The sequence below is a fragment of the Phoenix dactylifera genome, chromosome 1, assembly GCF_051530095.1.
Source record: "Phoenix dactylifera cultivar Ajwa chromosome 1, Ajwa_hap1_PhDact_Kaust_v1.1, whole genome shotgun sequence".
Lineage (NCBI taxonomy): Eukaryota > Viridiplantae > Streptophyta > Magnoliopsida > Arecales > Arecaceae > Phoenix > Phoenix dactylifera.
In genome coordinates this window covers 35,789,013-35,808,626 of record NC_143190.1, presented here as the reverse complement: position 1 = coordinate 35,808,626, position 19,614 = coordinate 35,789,013, and the positions used below count along the sequence as shown (strand labels likewise).

The following is a 19,614-nucleotide window of genomic DNA, read 5'->3' as shown; positions in this document are numbered from 1 at the left end:
GGCATCTTTTTTGTCGCTCGATGGGCATTTGAGTGATTCGGCTGGGCCGATATAAGCCATGCTCGGCACGTGCTGCAGGCTAAAACAGTCATGCTTAAAAATGATTCAGCTACGATAATTGGCTAAAAACAGAAGGTACCGGCGGCATGGATGAATGTCACCGCTTGCTTCGAGATATTTCGATCATAATGAGTGGTGGCGTAACTTTTCAGACCAAGTATGTTTATATAGAGACTAACGGAGCTCCAAATTGAATGGCTTCGTATATAACCGATCATTTTAAGAAAACTCTATGAGCTGGAGAAAAAGAATTATATAGAGCGCTCAATATTATTCTGTTCTTTAATTTTGTTTGAATGCATCAGTACTATATTAATCATTCATTTTTAGAAAAAAATAAATATATATATATATATATATATATATATATATAAATTACATGATAACAATTTGTCTGCAATAACTCAACAGTCACCTATCTGTCTCTCCAAAATGTGCACCCTCGTACCATCTTTCTCTGGTAAGCCCCTCAATCAATGTACGAAGGCAAGTTGATCCAGGACCAGCCACGTCAATGGATAAGGTCGTTTGTTCACTTTCTATTTTCTAGAGAGATGGTTGCAGAAAAGTTTCCAAACACCTCTACGATATAGATGGCGTCACGCACATAATTTATCATTTGCCTCACAAAAGCATGATCGAACATGAAATATTTGCAAGAGGATGCATATTCGAGTGGCAAAGAGCATGAAAGACGGCTGGAGAACATTGAGTTCTTACCTACACCATCTACTTAACAATAGCATGGGGCTGACACGGTTTTAAGTTGATTTGCCCAATATATGAGTATATAGCATTCTGGAAAAAGCTTCAGTACCTAACGCGTAAGGAGAAAAGCTCAATATCAACCTAGACATTTGTTGTTATATTTCCTTCTTCATATGCTATTCGTACAGCAGCAAAGGTAGATTCCACATGAAATCAGAAACAAAGCTATGAGAACATTCTTTGTATTCTGGCATTTGCAAGACAACTGTTCCAGTTTCTGAAGGAAGACTTGTTGAGATAGATCAATTTTCTCGACATCAATTAAGCATTCATAGTGCTTGCTTTGCAGACTACAAGCAATTGTTCTTCAATAAATGTGATCCTTGAGAAACTGTTATCATTGGCCTGTAAGCATGAACTGAATATTATACCTTCTTGCCTGGTTTTGATCTTGGTATGTAAGGGCTTTGAATTGATGATAGAAACATGGCATGAGATGGGCGTTCTTATCTTAGTGACCTGTATGTTAGAAGAGGAGGGCTCTCATCCAATAGGATTGATGCAGCTAATTCATAACATGCAATAGGTGATTCCAATGGGACGTTTTCGACAAAGCCTAAAAATATTTATTACAGCCACCAAAAGAGTTCCATTCTTCTTCGTCCTGATTGTGTTCATTCTAGACCAAAAAATGCTGCCAGTGGTAGTAGTCATGTGAAGATGGGAGAAAGGTATGCTGATGAAGACTTTTGATATTATTTTGTATTGAATTTTGCAATAGCCAATTATTTTGCAGCCAGATACAGTTCCTTGGGACTGCCCAATTTGGTGAAAAGGAATTCTAATGACTGCAAAAATGTTGTGTTGACAGTTATTTCAAAAGGAAAATTTGGAGCACCAACAAAGCCAGGGAGCCACCAGAATTTAACAAAGATATCAATACCAACACTTTCCTAATATAGTAGTCTTTGGTTTTATATGAAGAGGTCCAAGGAGCTGTGGATGTTCATATGATGCAGTAATAGCATCTACCTTAAGGTTACCATGCAGCCAGTGAATTGCATCCATTTGGTTGTTAAACCTGTTGCTGGAAATTGGACCCGAAGGCGGCCGTCGACTGAGAAGGAGGAGCTCCGGTGCGGGAATGGCGGGTGGCGATCTGGTGGCGCGCAACGTCCTCCGGAAGACCTGCAAGAAGCCGGTGGCCGGGGTTTCCGGCGTCGGCCCTCCGATGCTTAAGTCAGAGGAGGCAAGTGTATGAACGGGAGGAGTAGTGAATATTCAGAGTTTCAATCTCCCAGCCCCCTTTAAAATGGAGAAGTTCCCCTTTTATAGAGGGGAGCTGAGTTACCTGTGATGTGACGGTGCAAACGGTCTGTCGTACGATTGGGCATGCGGTAGAAATTAATGCTCGATCGTGTGAATCAATGCTGTTACTGTAGGAGATCAGGCCGAAGCTTTCAAATCATCGTGGAGTCATGCCATCATTCGTCGCCGAGCAGGTTTGCCGTAAGAGGCTTGATGTCCGTAGACAGCAGAAGCCATACGCTTTAATTGTTGAGTAAGATGAGTGCCTGCAGGGGCCATATGCTTTGATTGTTGAGTAAACCGAATGCCTATAGGAGTCATACGCATTGATTGTTGACGAAGGCAAGGCGTAGTTTTTTGGTCGCACTGCGGGGGGATGTGACCACAGCGCGCGAGTCGGGCGTCTTTGGGTCGGTAGGGCTGCTCGGACACTTCCAGGTCGGAGAGGCCACTCGGGCGCCTCCGGGTCTCCTGATCGAAGGATCTGCTCGGTCGCCTCCAGGTCGGAGGGTCCGCTCGGATGCCTCCAGGTCGGAGGGTCCGCTCGGATGCCTCCAGATGGGAGGGTCCGCTCGAACGCCTCCAGGTGGGAGGGTCCGCTCGGTCGCCTCCAGGTGGGAGGGTCCGCTCGGTCGCCTCCAGATCGGAGGGTCCGGTCGGACGCCTCTAGGTCGGAGGGTCTGCTCGGATGTTCATGCAAGCGTGACGACTTACATTTTTCCCCCAACACTACCCCCGACTTCCGAGTTCGAGCTGCTTTTTGGCTCGAGCGAAGGAAGTAGTCTAGTCGTCGATCGTCCTGTAATATAGCCAAATATCTATGAAGATGTACGTGCCAAGTAGGGTGTACCTCTTATACAGTTGGAGTTAAGTACTTCAGGTCGACTCAGCGGTCTTCTTTGGCGACCGTGCGCCCCCACTCAGATCGGAGCGACGTTGGAGATGTAGATATCCGAAGACGACGGACCTTGTCCGTTGGCGACCGTGCGCCCCCACTCAGATCGGGGCGACGTTGGAGATGTAGATATCCGGAGACGACGGACCTTGTCCGTTGGCGACCGTGCGCCCCCACTCAGATCGGGGTGACATTGGAGATGTAGATATCCGGAGGTCGTCTTTTGCATTCTCCGACCTAGAGATAGTTAAAATATTAAAATTATTTAAAGCCAAAGTGGCATCCTATACCTTTTGGAGATATTTTGATGGCTCTCGAACTTCGAAATCCCTTAGGACTTGGCTTAGCACCAGCTTTCTTTGGCTCGAATTTCTGGGGGAGGTGTTTTGCGCTCGGGCTTCTGAGCTCGGCAGCCTTATGTGCTCGGCCAGCGGAGAACTGCACGAGGTGGTGGCAGATAGGGACCGCAGCTCGGGGAGCACCTAGTCGGCCAATAATAGCATTGAAGGCCGAGCCGACCGGGACTACGAGAAGGTTTAGCTTCACAGCACTCTCTCGGGGGGCGCGCGCAGCCGTGATTAGCAGGCCGTTAACCCCTTTCGCCGGTACGAGACCTTCTGTGAAGCCGGCCAGAGGGTTGCTCATCTTCTCCAGTTGCTTTACAACCATTGGAAGGCATCATGAAACAAGATGTCCGTAGTGCTTTTATTATCCACAAACCCTTTTACGTCAGACTTTGCAATAACTACAGCGTGGCCATGAGGGGGGTATCAACACCCCTTTAGGTCTTCATAAAGAGGGCTCTGGGTCCTGTTCCTCTGGCTCCCTCCTTTTAGCTTGATCACGGACGAACCGACCCAGCTGACCTCGGCGGATAAGTGCCTCGATCTCGTCACGGAGCCGGTAGCAATCTTCCGTGTCGTGGCCGTGATTTCGGTAGAAGCGGCAATACTTCTTCGAGTGCTTCTGCAACTCTGACGGCCATGTTTTTGGTGGAGGTCGGAGGTAGCTCCGACCCTCAATCTCCATGAGGATCTCAGCTCGGGTGGATGTGAGGGGAGTGTATTCCTCAAATTTTTGGAGGGAAAACCTCTGTCGAGCTGGAATTTTGGGCCGAGGAGGATTCTCCTCGCGCTAGGGGGATCTGCTGCTTAGTTGGGAGCGCTCCTCGAGGTGCTTCTTCTGCATCTTGGCAGGTCGTTCGGCTGCTTCCCGCCGAGAGGCCATGGCTTCCTCAGCCTTGGCGTACTTGCGAGCTCGGACCAACATTTCAACAAAGTCGGCAGGGAAGTTCTTCTCAATCGAGAAGAGAAATTTGTAGAACCGAGCTCCGGTCTTCAATGCTAACATTGCAATTGACTGGTCGAGATCGCGAACCTCCCATGTTGCAGCGGTGAAACGGTCGATGTAGTCTTTAAGGGACTCTCCTTCCTTTTGCTTGATATTGAGGAGAGAATCCGATGTTCGCCGCTGGCGTCGGCTGGCAGCAAAGTTGGCAGCGAACTGCCTGCCGAGCTGCTCAAAGGAGGACACAATGCTCGGCTTCAGACCGGAGAACCAAAGCCGAGCCGCTCCTCGGAGGGTTGCAGGGAAGGCCTTGCAGAGCACGGCCTCCGAGGACCCTTGCAGTGCCATAAGGGCTCGGTAGGTCTCCAAGTGGTCAAGGGAGTCGGTGGTCCCGTTGTAGGGCTCTATCTGAGGCATTTTGAACCTCGATGGGACCGGCTCATCTTCGATCTGGCGAGAGAAAGATGACTTGGTGGTGAACTCAAAGTCATCTTCATGCCTTGCCTTCTGGCTGTGGAGCGCCTCGATCTGCCGCTCGAGTTTCTCGACTTTTCTGCCGAGCTCGAGTGGAACTCCTGTTGCAGCTCGGCATAGGGCAGACCCCACCTCAGATGGGTGCTGCCGTACTCGAGGCGTCAGGCTTCGGCGCGAGCTCTCAGGATAATAGATGCGCGACAAGCCCTCCCGGCTTGGGGGTCGAGCCCAGTGGGAGCTTCGGTGGTGGCGACGCTTCACAAAGGAATGACGTCGCGAGCGGCGTCCTGAGGACTCATGCTCGTGAGGAGGGAGTAGAGGTTGGTCTTCTACTTGCTGTAGGTCTTGAACGGCCGCAGTGAGTGCTTGGACTTGTTGAACAAGCAGGTTGAACTGCTCTGGTTGGACTTGGGGGACTGGATCCGCCGGAGCCCTTGGTGGTGAGTTCTGGACTGAGTCTTCAGGACTTGGCGCGAGACACCGGGAGGCATTGGAGGCTCCTTTGCTTCTCAACTTCATGGCCACAACTCGGGCCCTTCCTCTAGCGCCAACTGTTGCTGAAAATTGGATCCGAGGGCGGCCGTCGGCTGAGGAGGAGGAGCTCCGGTGCGGGAATGGCGGGTGGCAGTCTGGCGGCGCGCAACGTCCTCCGGGAGACCTGCAAGAAGCCGGTGGCCGGGGTTTCCGGCGCCGGCCCTCCGATGCTTAAGTCCGAGGGAGCAAGTGTATGAACGGAAGGAGTAGTGAATATTCAGAGTTTCAATCTCACAGCCCCCTTTAAAATGGAGAAGTTCCCCTTTTATAGAGGGGGGCTAGGTTACCTATGATGTGACGGGACAAACAGTCTGTCGTACGATTGGACATGCGGTAGAAATTAATACTCGATCATGTGAATCAATGCTGTTACTGTAGGAGATCAGGCTGAAGCTTTCAAATCATCGTGGAGTCATGCCATCATTCGTAGCCGAGCAGGTTTGCCGTAAGGGGCTTGATGTCCATAGACAGCAGAAGCCATACGCTTTAATTGTTGAGTAAGCTGAGTGCCTGCAGGGGCCATACGCTTTGATTGTTGAGTAAACCGAATACTTATAGGAGTCATACGCATCGATTGTTGACAAAGGCAAGGCGTAGTTTTTCGGTCGCGTTGCGGAGGGATGTGACCACAGCGCACGAGTCGGGCGTCTTTGGGTCGGTAGGACTGCTCGGACGCTTCCAGGTCGGAGAGGCCACTTGGGCGCCTCTAGGTCGGAGAGGCCACTCGGGCGCCTCCGAATCTCCAGGTCGGAGGGTTTGCTCAGTCGCCTCCAGGTCGGAGGGTCTGCTCGAACGCCTCCAGGTCGGAGGGTCTGCTCGGGCGTCTCCAGATCGGAGGGTCCGCTCGGACGCCTCCAGGTCGGAGGGTCTGCTCGGATGTTCATGCAAGCGTGACAACTTACATTTTCCCCCCAACAAAACCTTCCAGAAATTGACAATCAGGGAACTTAAGAATATGCATTATCACTACATTAACTAATAATTCAGCTTTCCAAAAAAGAAAAATATACGAGGACATCAGTTGTATGTACCTTGCCGATAGCTCCATATATCATCATGTGAACTTGTGAAACAATATATATATGGCTGGAAAACTAAAATTTCTTCCCAATACACAGGACCTCATAATTTCACTAGAAAATTTAAGTACAACAATAGTATGATATATAGGAGGTGACTGGACAAAAGCAGAGCATAGAAAATACTCAGCAAGGTTTTCTTGTCCCTAAGGGAAAGAATTTTGACAGATATTATATCAAATGCTAGGACAATGAGAACCTTGCAGAAAATGTAAATACAATAAATAAACAAACAGCAGACCAAGTTCCAATTGTTCCCTTACATCACCCTTTTTTCAGTGTTAACAAGTATCTGTTCATTATTTTGGAATAAGCAACCAAAAGTATAATTATATCCTTCTGTATAATCCTTCATTAAATTTATTCTGTGGGCACAAATGGAGGTGCAAAATTAGCAACCCCCTGACCAAAGCTGACGAGAGATCCTCATGTTTGTGTTGAATGATTACTCCAATCCTGGGGGTTTATCGAATGCTTACTCCAATGAGGGTTCCTCACAGATAACAAATGGGAAAATTTTCTACTTCAAATATTAGGATTCAATACAGCATCTTTTACTTTCTCCATGCAAGTGCTGACTGACAGTGTGGAAGAAAATTTCTCACATGTTACATGCATATTCTATATTGGCTCTAAAATGTTAGCTCTTTTATTATCCGTTTCAAGCAAATTCTGCAGCTAATCTGAGAAACTATGCAGAAAAGATAATTGCTGCCATGTTCTGTTGGATTACAAGTAGGCAATAAGCCATGTAAGATGATTTGAGATTTTCAAAATAACCACAATTTGCAAACCCCTTTAATATTCAGACAAGTTAGTTCCTTTTTTCGCTTTTCCAGTCATGTTTTATGATATCCTGTTCCTCTTCACACTAGACAAGATAATTAAAACAGAATAAGACAAAGAGCAACAGATCAAAGCTAAATTGCAAAGAAGTTTAGAAAATGGCTGTGGAAAATGGATAAAATTAGCTCTTATGAAATTTATTTTTAAAAAAAACACAAAACCCCTTTGTAACTTATCAACTTACAATATTATTGCACCAGTTTTATTCCACGTCTCTGGCTAAAGTCCTTCCAACCTTGTATGGTTTCCTTGTTTCATAGTTCTTTCACATGTTGTTTTATCATGTAATATGAGAAAAAATACCACTACCAAGAAGAGCTGTAATCCAGCCTTCTTATTTTAGGCTGTTGGTACCAAAAGAGAAGCCCAATCCATAGTCAAGGACAGGTATTATGTAAATTTACATCTACCCATGCAATTTAGCTAAATCTGTCCTCCCCAATCCTCATCATAAACCACAAAAATTTAATAGAAATTGTCAGTATGCTCTCCTAGTTTCACCTTACAAACAAGTCGGGACTCCCTTTCTTCTTTTTTGTTCCTATGCAGTCATGGATGTAGAAGCAGTGTTCTTCCATAATTTGATCATAAATCCTTGCAACTCCGCCTGAAATCTGAAGCCCAACTTTAGTTTCAGATTGGAATCTATTTTCAAGTAACTTAGGTTCCATGATATTGTGATATTGACTATATAATAGATAGAACATCGATTCAAGTTCTATAGGCAATGACAGTCTGAATAGAACTCCCAGAAAGAACCATTACAGATAAAAAAAGAAATCAATCTCAGATATAAAATATCAGAGCAAGTGTTGGTTTCTAGTTGGTAACTGCATATTAAAAATTATAATATATGTTCACAGGGCAAAGATATACCTGTTCAAAATAAAAGAAAAGCATAAAGGAATGGTGAAAACTGACAGTGCTTCGGAATCACAGGCCTGCATCACATTGAAGGCTCAACAATGTCAGACAGTCTAAATTCACCACCAATTAAGTTAAATCATGGAACATTCTTGTAACTTATCGATACGTGATGACTGACATAATCAACAAATCCAAGGAGCCTACAAAACTGTAACCATGTATTAAAGATATAGACAAAATATGAAAAAGAAATAGAAGAGAATACAATGATACTTGGATGATGCAATCTCCATTAGAATCCACAATTCTTGTCCTCTCAACTTCTACCATCACATATAATCATTTTTAAAACAGGCTTAGAGGAATGAATTTGAGAATGCCCGCCAAAAATAAGACTTAGCAGCGGAAACAAAAGAAGAGCCAAAAGAAGAATCCCAGAAGCCAAACCAAACTATGTGAGGGCCTCGGCACCAGCAACAATCTCCAAGATCTCCCCAGTAATTTTGGCCTGCCGCTCCCTGTTGTAGGTCATCGACAGGCTCCGCTTCAGCTCAATGGCATTGTCGGTCGCATTGCTCATGGCGCTCATCCTCGCGGCAAGCTCGCTCGCCAGCGACTCCTGCAAGGCCCTGAGAATCTGGCTGTTGAGGTACAGTGGCAGCAGCGCATCAAGTATTTGAACTGGGTCCTGCTCGAATTGGAGGATGGGCGAGAAGGCCGGTGTTGGGGTGCGAACAGTCTCGCGCTCGACCGTCAGCTTCCCCTCCTTGGTGGTGAGCCGGAAGAGCTCGTCCTCGGCGGCATCGATGCACACGCTATTGACATCGCAAATTTTGCCCTTCGGGGAGGGGGAGGAGGGTGTGGATCACAGGGTCGGACTTGACGAGGGAGACGAATTTAGTATAGAGGAGCTCCACCTTGTCGACCTCCTCGCTAACGAAGAGGGAGAATACGTCATCGGCGATGGCATGAGCTTCTTTGGTGGTGGGGAGACTGCCGCCCTCGAGGAAGCGGTCGACGGGGATGTAGGGGCGGCGCTGGAAGTAGCTGTTGCCCTTCTTGCCGACGCTGATGACGGTGTAGTCGAGGCCGAGCTGCTTGAGATCGGCGATGCGGGACTCGGCCTTCTTGATGATGTTGTTGTTGAAGCCGCCGCAGAGGCCGCGGTCGCCGGTGACGACGACGAGGGCGATCTTCTTGACGGGGCGGACCTTGGTGAGGGGGACGTCGATGTCCTCGTTCTGGAGCTGCTCGTTGATGTTGTAGAGGACCTCGACGAGGGTCTCGGAGAAGGGGCGGCCGCTGACGACGGCCTCCTGGGCGCGGCGGACCTTGGCGGCGGCGACGAGCTTCATGGCCTCGGTGATCTTCTGAGTGTTCTTCACGGAGTCGATCCGCTCGCGGAGCTCGCGGAGGCCGCAGTGCGGGGAGCTCGACGGCACGCGGTGCGAGGAGGGCGAAGGGGACGCCAGGAAGAAGCGGGAGGGGGCGATGAGGGAGCGGGAAGAAAGGGAATCGAAATCGGGGAGAATAGAGGGTTTGGGGGATGCCCACGCTGTGAGATTGGAGTAGGACATGGTGTTAGAGCTTTCGGAGACCTCCCATTCTCTTTGTGAAAGTTGAGCGTTGAGGAGGGGGGGTGCAATGGGTGCGAGTTTCTCTGTGCTTGGGTCGGGGCTGTTTGCGCTTTTTGTTCCGTGTCTTTGGCTTGGTTGGCTGGAAGAGAGGAAGTGGGGAAGAGGCAAGGAGTGGTGGGTTGGGTTCGGGTTCGGGTTCGGGATAAGGGATTTGACCGTTGGGAGGATGTAGGTCTGTCGAGGTTTTCATGATTTTTTGGGAATGCAGGTTGTGGCGGAGGAAATTTGGGACTCCCGTTCTGCTTTTACAACACTCAGGACCATATCCATATCCTAAGAACTCTTATTTTCTGACTTGTTCGAGGTAAACTTTGATAATAATGTTAGCAAAATTTGAGGCAGCAAAGTTGCAGGATTTATCATCAGAGATCAGAAGGTCCGATTGGTAGCGGTCGGAGGGCATCAGATTTTCGAGCAGACAGTGATCGAGGCAGAGGCCAGAGCAATGTGGAAAGACGTTTCCTACGCGAGGCGTATGCTGGAGGCGGATCACATTATCCTTGAGGAAAACTCCGCCATGGTGATCGACTAGATCCGAGATTCGAACAGTGACGCCAGTGGGCTGCATTTGATTCGCGACATCCGCCGACTTTTGGGCGAGTGTTCCTCGCACCGGGCCACTCACGCTTACAGGGAGGCTAATGTTAGAAGTATGCCCTAGAAGCCAACGTGGCTGACGCATATTTGTAATCTGAGGCACAAATTTATAATTTGATTCTTATTAATAAATAAGATTGGGCAATTTGTTTTTCATTCATGTTTGAATGTGTCCATAATCGTCCAAGAAATTAATAGATGATGACACATATTCTCAAGAAGTTGAGAATTTGAGGCATGTGTCATTAGGGATTAATTTCTAAATGCTCCTGATCGACGGATCCATCACGAAGGACAGTGATCGATCAGCTGAGATTAGTGCACAGATCACTTAGTCAGATGGACGAGTCTCGAGTTCATGGTGTAGAGACACTGGAGTAATTATGTGAGTACTTGTTACACAACAAGGTACTGAACGTGACCAAAGATAGTAGTCACATGGATGTCTATCCACTCGTTAGTGACTACTTATGCTGCAATTGTATGACTGGTCCTTTGACCAGCGATGCCTCAGCTATTCATTGTGAGGTTGTTGTAGTTTGACGAGCATGTGAACTTCGGCCCTATCCATTCGGGTCCTTGTAGTGCGGATTGGCTACAGTAGGTTCATTTTGGAATAGGGTTGCATCTAGATGAAATCTATCAACCTTGATAGATTAGGAGTGATCCTATGTGATTTATGAGACTGAGTTCGATAAATTTCTGGCCAGGTATTTTGAAAAAAGAGTTTTCCATATCTCGAACTGGAAGTCGTATAAATTTGACATATGATGGATGATGGGGTTTGACGAGATATTCATAACCTCCGTCATGTCGGGATCCATGATAGAGGGACTGTATCATACGCTAACTGCACCTAGAGATTCAGACATTCCATTCTGCTGGGTTGCCACCATATACTGCTAAGTGTCACTAGTGGATTGTGAGACTCGAAGGCATTTACTTGGTGATCAGTGAACCCTGAAAGTAGAACTGAAATCGTTTCAGTCCACTGAAAGAAGTTTCAGTGATATTGGGATGGAGATCTCAATATGTCTCACTACCAGTCAGAATAGAACCTACGGGGTCACACACATAGAGGATTTAATTAGTCAGACTATCATAATTATGATTTGGAATTATAATAGAAATCAATCATCAATATGATTGGTGATTGAATTAACCCACTAAGTGTTAGTAAGTTAATGAAAGAAGAATTAAGCGGAATTGATTGCAATTGGATTGCAATTGGGCTGATTTAATGAGCCAAATCAAATTGGGTTCGACCCAAATTGATTTGGGTTCATGATTGGGTCAATTTGATTAAACCAAGATTTGTGCAGATTTTAAAAACCACATGTCGTCGTAGGATCAATATGACTTAAGTCATGTTCACACTATGCGGACTTTAAAGTCCCCATGGTGTCGTAGGATGCATGCTCCCAAATCAATTAATTCTCCTAATGAGATTAGGAATCCTAATGTGATTAGAAAATTAATCAATTGATTAAGTGGACACATGTCATGCATCTATGAGCACAAGGATTGGACACTTGGCATTAATCCAAGGGTGGGTTATAGTCCTATACTCCTAATAAGATTAGGAGGAGCCCTAAACCCAATCTATAAAAGGGTAGCAAGGAAAAAGTTATGAATTAATTCTCTCCTCTTCCTCTCCACGCCTCCTCTTCTTTCTTCCTCCTTCTCCATGGCAGCAAGGGGTCTTCATCCTCCTCTTCTTCCACGGTAGCAAGGCAAAAAAGATCCACATGCAAGGTTCCTCCTTCCTCTTCCTCCATCGTGAGCAAGGTTGAAGAAGAAAGGTTCTTCATCAAGGAGGTAAGTTACAGATTCTTATTCCAACTTATGATAGTCATGAGAAGTCTTTGCAAGGAGCTAGCACTCCAGTAAGACCCATTCTGAGATGATTAGATCCTCGTGTGGATACTTGTAGAGGCCGGACAATTGTGCGGCTCAATCAGGAACCTAAAATAGATCATCAGGCTGCGGTGTTCTACACCTGCAGAATTTTTGAAGATGAGATCTTCAAATCTAATAACTTCTGATTTTGTTTCAGTTTTATAAATCTTAATCAACCCTCCTCAGATCCTAATCTTCCCTTCCTGATAAGTTCAAATATCTCCTGGATTTGGATCCAGAATTTTTTTTTGAATTCTACGATCCGAGGCACGTTCATACGATGAACGACGTCCCGTTCGAATTCCGCTGTGAACGTCTCATCGAACGGAGCGTAACTCAGTAGTGGTATCAGAGCCATGGTTCTAGAAAGCATGATTAGGACTTAAGAATTGATTACCACATTTTTAATCTAATTTTTAAAAGAATTATACTTGTTGGATTTTCTGCATGTTGAAATTTCAGGTTGTTGAAATTTTCAGCATGCAGATTTTTATTTGCTATGATCTTGCAAATTGTTTTAGAATTGCAATTAGATTACAATGTTTTAAATCAAGTAATGCATGATCTGAAATCCAGAAAATAGCATAATAGGTTTAAAGTTTCAGATCTGAAAATATACATAAGATGCATGTAATCATAATGTTCATACTTTTTAAGGTTATGTTTAAAACAATATATGCATGAGATGTATGTATTAGTTAAACAAAATTTATTTGCATGAGATGTAAATAAAACCCTTAAACAATAGGATATTTACATAAGATGTAAACTGAAACAATTATGTCATTTACATAAGATGTAATCACATAATATATGAAAGGGTTTCATAATTACATAGGATGTAAACTTGAACCAATATGACATTTACATAAGATATAAATCGAATGACATATGATATGGGGCAGATTGTTACATTAGATGTAGATCCCAAGAGACCTAAAACCTTCCTAAATCAATCGAAAGTGAACGATACATTAAGCTAGCCATATTTGATTAATTGATCTAACTGGTGTCTAGGAAAGCTCAAAGGTGGTTACTTAATTAGGACCTTACTCTCTAAGTAAGGGGAGCCTCTCACCTGCTTATCTGGCCAATTGAACGATTACCTCCTATGAAAAGCTCAAAGTTGGAATCACTAAGATCTGATTACCCAATATTAAGTCGATTGGTCTTCCACCGTAGTAGAGTTGCTAAGATCTTTCCGGCGTTGATTAGTCTCGGCTGGATACAGTGGGCTAGTTGCATCGGGGGATTGGACCTCTCTATTAACATGAGATGTTGTGGGGTAAAGGTGGGGTTGGGCTCCAATAACTATTAGGTGAGGACCCAATCACAGCTTTATTTTCGCAGGATATACGGTGGGTCTGACTTAACCAAGGAACGGATCCAATAACTGTTAGGTGAGGTCCTTATGACTTGGAGACTAGGTTAGCTCAATATACTTACGAAGCATTGTACAAGAGTTGTACACTCATCGTCTATGTGTCTCCATAACTGTTAGGTGAGGTGACATGTAGATTGGTGGGACCGCAGCACCCCACTCGAAATCCTAAGTCGCAGGTTTCTGTATCTTTATCAGGAGAGTGTGAGAGATCCGAGAAATAGTGGGAGGATTTGATTCAATTTTGTTTTAAAAGTTTCTAAAATAAATTAATATCAAATACAAATTTCTAATTAGAATCTTTACTCTCTGCAGATGTCAATGGCTTCCAACCCGATAGTTCGAATTCTAGATAACAATAGGTTGACCGGACCAAACTATAAAGATTGGCTCCGCAACTTAAAGATTGTCTTGAGTTGTGAAAAGATAGCTTCTATTCTTGACCATGAACTTCCGGTGTTACTAACCCGTACAACCAATGAGCAGCGTGAGACGCATGCAAAATGGTTGAATGACGACAATAAGGTTAGGTGCTACATTTTGGCATCTATGTCCAACGAATTGTAATGCCAGCATGAGAGCATGAAGACTGCTAAGGACATACTTGATCACCTACAAGAGTTGTATGGTGAACAGAGTCGCGCAGCGAGGTTTGAAGTGTCCAAGCGGCTCTTCAAAGCCAAGATGCGCGATGGGCAGTCTGTCCATGAACATGGTTTGACCATGATCAAGGATCTTGAGGAGCTTGAGAAGCTTGACATGACCATGCACAAGGATTTGCAAACGGATTTGATCCTACAATCGTTGCCATGTTCATATGGGCAGTTTATTGTAAACTACCATATGAATAAAATTGAATGCACAAACTTGAATTGTTGAATATGTTGGTGACAACTGAGGGAGCCTTGAAAGGTTCAAGAGGCACAGTTCTCGCTGCTGAGCTAGCTTCTACTTCCAAGAAAAAGTCTACTGGGAAGAAGAAGAAGCCTGCGAAGAAGCAGAAGACCGAGAAAAAGCCGAAGAAGGAAGTTCCTAAGAAGAAGGCCGAACCCAATGGAAAATGTTTCCATTGCAATGAAGACGACCATTGGAAGAGGAACTGTCCTATCTACATGGAAAACATAAAGATCAAGAAGGGTGACACGCCTTTTGAAGGTATGTCTAATATGCTCATTATTGAAACTAATCTAACGGTTTCTTCTATTTCCAGTTGGGTTATAGACTCTGGTTCTAGTGTTCACTGTGCACTACCATGCAGGATCTAAAGAAAAGTAGAAGGCTTACGGAAGATGCGGTAATCCTACGGGTTGGCAATGGAGCAAGAGTTGCTGCTGTTGCTGTGGGCACATTTCCTTTGCATTTACCGTCAGAATTTAGTTTAATACTTAGAGATTGTTATTTTGTACCTAGTACTAGCAGAAATCTGATTTCTGTATCTTGTCTAGCATAGGAACATTATGAATTCAATTTCAATAAAGACTACATTTCCATTTATTTGCGAAATAAACTGTTTGGACGTGGTTTTATGATTGACGGTCTCTATCACTTACATATAGATATATCTGTGAATGTATCTGAGCATACAATGAGTACCATAGGATCTAAAAGATCTAGAGATGAGATAAATCAAAAGTATTTATGGCACCTCAGACTTGGTCATATAGGAGAAGGCAGAATTAATAAATTGGAGAAATATGGGCTTTTGAGTTCATTGACTTCTGAGTCATATCCGATTTATGAATCCCGTCTTCAAGAAAAAATGGCCAAATTACCCTTTGTAGGACACGGAGAGAGGTCCGCTGAAATACTTGCCCTAGTACACACTGATGTGTGTGGCCCATTCGATGTGCAGGGTAGGGGTCAATTTTTCTACTTTATTACTTTTACCGATGATTTCTCACGGTATGGTTATGTCTATCTTATGAGACATAAATCTGAAGCATTTGAAAGGTTCAAAGAATTCAGATTTGAAGTAGAAAAACAGACAGAAAAACTCATTAAGGTTCTTCGATCGGATCGAGGAGAATACCTTAGTAGAGAGTTTCGCGATTATCTCAAACAAAATGGTATAGTTTCACAATGGACACCTCCTGGAACACCTCAACTCAACGGAGTGTGAGAAAGGAGGAATCAGACCCTATTGGATATGGTCAGGTCCATGATGAGCTTCACTGACTTATCCTTATTCTTGTGGGGAGATGCCCTACTTACAGCTATCTACATATTGAATAGAGTTTCCTCTAAGTCCATTCCTACCACACTATATGAGATATGGCATAGTAAGAAACCAAGTCTTGGTTATCTCAAGATTTGGGGATGTCCGACCCAAGTCAAACGACAACAGGCAGACAAGTTAGAGGCTAGGACAATTGATACTCGTTTCATTGGATATCCTAAAGAGTCATTAAGATATAATTTTTACATCCCAGAAGACCACAAAGTGTTTGTAAGCCGACATGCCATCTTCTTAGAAAAACAGTTTATCCTTGATAGAGGCAATGGGAGGAAAATTGAGCTCGAAGAGAAAGTCTTTCAAGAGCAACGAGCAATTGAGCCTAGTGAACCTATTTACATTGAGCCAATACACCTCGTCCACTTCGTAGATCCAGTAGGATCTTCCATTCTCCTGAAAGATACTTAGGTATGTTTACAGAGGACATAGAGGAAGAGTTCCTCATGGGAGAAAGAGATCATAGTAATGATCCCAAGACCTACAACGAAGCGATGTTAGACATCGACTCCGAAAAATGGATGGACGCAATGAAATCAGAAATAGACTCCATGTATTCCAACCAAGTATGGACCTTAGTAGATCCACCTGAAGGTATTGTACCTATTGGGTGTAAATGGATCTACAAAAGAAAAATAGGTCCGGATAGCAAGGTAGAGACCTATAAGGCAAGGATGGTGGCAAAAGGTTATAGTCAGTACAAATGCATTGACTATCAGGATACCTTTTCACCGATAGCCATGCTGAAGTCCATTCGAACGTTGCTTGCATTGCAGCTTATCATGATTATGAGATATTGTAATAACCCCAAAATTTTTTTTTTATATAAAAAGGGATAGAATAGTCCTTTAAAATTGATATAAGGGGTAAAATTGGAAGGAATCAAAAGATAATGGCATAGTTGTAGATATGTTGAAGTGTTAGGGGCAAAATGGGAATTTAATAATATACAAAGGTGAATAGTGCTTTGATGTGATTTAAATGGGGTGGTTGGTGGCTCACGGGAATGAAACCGAGAGAGAGTCACAGAGAGGGGGTTCTCAGGCGTGGAGGAAAAGAAGGAAAGAAAAGGAGAAGAAGAAGAAGAAGAAAGAAGAAGAGGAAGGGGATTCGAGGAGGAGGGGGATCCCGGTTGCACTTCCAGCTGAAGGGAAAAACGTAGATCTCCTTCCCCTCTACGCAAGGACCTCGATTTCCAAAAAGAAAAAGGTAAATATCCGTCCCTATCTAGTCTTTTGATGACATTAGGCTATACAAAGGGTGGATATAGTCTAGAGGGGTCGGATAAGGGTTGTAGAGGTGGTTAAAAGAGGAAGAATCGGATTTTAACAAATTTTTCCGGCACTACGGAAAAACTGTGTCGAAGTCCCAATTTCGGTGAATTATTTAGGGGGTCAAACGGCCTCCGATGATGATGCATGTTATCTCTTTGGAATCCTCTATGAGTGTAGAATGTTAGGTAAAAATTTCATCAAATTTGGAGTCCTGAAAGTGGATCAAAACCGGGATGAAGTAACCCACTGTCAGTTCGAGTTACTGTTCATCCGGGTGGAAAATAAGGGATTTCATGCCATAATAGGGTATTAAGCCTAGATTAGGCTAAGGGAGACCTTGTACTCGTGCAAGGGAGTCCCTAATACACATAAATGATGAGTTAATTAATAGAAAAAGAAAAAGAGAAAGAAAAGAAAAGATTTAGGGAATGGGGGAGTTGAATCAATTAAAGTTCCCTATATTATAATTGGCACGTAGATTATGACCTTGATACAAGACTAAATGTATGGTAAATGCATGTCACAGTTGGGCAAGAAGCTAGGGAACGAGAGGAAGAAGTTCCCCACTGCCTGCTGTAGAATTCTAGAGGCGTATCGAGGCCGTGCCGGATTGGCAGGTGAGTGGGAGTTATGTACTTTGCACCATGAGCATCCTTAATTCATTTTCATGAATGTCGCCAAGTGTGAATTGATTTCACTTGAGCATATTGATTGATATTGTAGTAGATTCCTCTATAATCTTGATTCTCCATGCTTGATTATTCTGTACATGCATTTGAGGGAACATTGAGAGGAATTACGAGGGGTTGATGAGTAATCAAATTGATTCCGAATTGTGAAATGATTTCTTTTGTAAATTGATTTCATTTCTTCTATTTTAAAGACTTGTGAGTCGTAGCTTGATTATACTCTTTTATGAGTAATTAAATTGGTTCCAAATTGTGAAATAACTTTTTTTGTAAATTGATTTCATTTCCTCTATTTTAAAGACTTGTGAGTCGTAGCTTGATTATACTCTTTTATGAGTAATTAAATTGGTTCCAAATTGTGAAATAACTTCTTTTGTAAATTGATTTCATTTCCTCCATTTCAAAGATTTGTAGAGCCTTTTTAGTGGTATATTGAGTTGTATTGCACTTCCTTGACCCTCACTCCTAACCCTGATGTTAGTTTATGATTGGGTCATGATCGAGTGAGTGGTAATCTTGATTATGCTCCTTTTTAGTAGAGTATTGGGAGGGTGCATTATGGCATTTATGCATGGCTTGGCAGTATCTGCAGGACACCTATAGTCGATGGGGTTGAACATCGGCCTTTGTGCACATAGTAGCCTTCTGGGTGGGCGGAGCCCAGTCCCTTCCTAGGGGGGACACGGCCCTAGGCGTAGGATCGGCCGGTCCTACGACTTATATTCTGCTTGCCGCCGGGCATAGTAAGACCCCGCGAGGTGCAGTATGGCTTTCCGCGGATGTAGAATTCCCGCGAGGTGCCGTTTAGTATGTAGATGTGAGATGGATTTCTGTTCTGGATACTGGCCGGCATTTACATGATTAGTGTGGTGTCTTATCCTACATATGCATGTGACAGTAAGGAGTTGTTGCTGGTTCGCCTGGGGCGTAAAACCCACCTCCCGACAGCTGTCTAGTGATGATTTCAGCATATTGACACCTGATTTGTATGTTCCAGCATTATAATCTGTTGAGCATATTCATGAGTAGCATATATGTTTGCTTGATTATTCCATATATGCTTCAGATGAGTTGATATTGATTGTGGTAATATTGATGATTTATTCCATATTCTCTATGTTGAGTTCATGTTCATGTTGTTATTGATCTTGAGATTTCATCTCGAGCCATGATTATATTCTGTCTCATGTGCATAGTACTCTCTACTCCACTCACTGAGTATTCATATACTCACTCCCCAGTTTGGTGTTTTTGATTGCAGGGCAGGTATTGTATAGAGAGGAGCAGGGTTAGAGATTGTCTGCTTACTGTGCCGCTCCATAGTATAGTATAGTATAATGTAGATAGAGGTTTATACCCTTTTGGTGTATTATAAACCTTCTGTTGTATATAGTGTATAATTACAGTCGTAGATCCTGTTGTGGATATGGGTTTGACCATAGATGGAATGGGAACCAGATTTTTATACATATGAGTTATATGCCTGAGATAATGTATTGATATATATTGTCCAGGTTCATTATGTGACGGATTATGTGATTGCTGCTCTGACAGGTAGTGTGTTGTATGTATTGAGATAATCCTGACAGGTCACTATAGGAAAAGTGATCATTTTGTGCATGCATCATGCCAAATTTTTCAAGATTCATTGATGATTGATAGGTAGTAGGGTTCTACGCGGTGGCTGGTGGCCTTATGCCTACCCGCACCCTAGGACCGTCGCGGCGGCCCGCCGGGAACGGGGCGGGGGTCGTGACAAAGCTTGGTATCAGAGCAAAGGTTAAACAAGAGTCCTGTCAGAGCAATAGGGTGAGTCAGGATTAAGTATAGGATTATACTATGGAGCATA

The 19,614-nt window shown here is 44.0% G+C and overlaps 2 protein-coding genes across 2 annotated transcripts; both read right to left on the bottom strand.

Annotated features, from left to right (window-relative positions):
- Positions 1 to 820: 820 nt before the first annotated feature.
- LOC149768599 (uncharacterized) lies at positions 821 to 8,200 on the bottom strand. The gene is made up of 2 exons (XM_089930599.1): positions 8,068 to 8,200; positions 821 to 7,805 (listed from the first exon to the last, which is right to left on the bottom strand). Exon 2 carries the CDS (start codon positions 5,249 to 5,251, stop codon positions 4,106 to 4,108), a length of 1,146 nt encoding a protein of 381 aa, XP_089786725.1. The 5' UTR covers positions 5,252 to 7,805; positions 8,068 to 8,200; the 3' UTR covers positions 821 to 4,105.
- Positions 8,201 to 8,299: 99 nt separating this feature from the next.
- LOC103717622 (ATP synthase gamma chain 1, chloroplastic) lies at positions 8,300 to 9,863 on the bottom strand. The gene is given in 2 exon segments (XM_008806081.6): positions 8,300 to 8,906; positions 8,908 to 9,863. Coding segments are annotated over 2 exon segments (1,125 nt in total). The 5' UTR covers positions 9,636 to 9,863; the 3' UTR covers positions 8,300 to 8,509.
- Between the last annotated feature and the right edge of the window lie 9,751 nt (positions 9,864 to 19,614).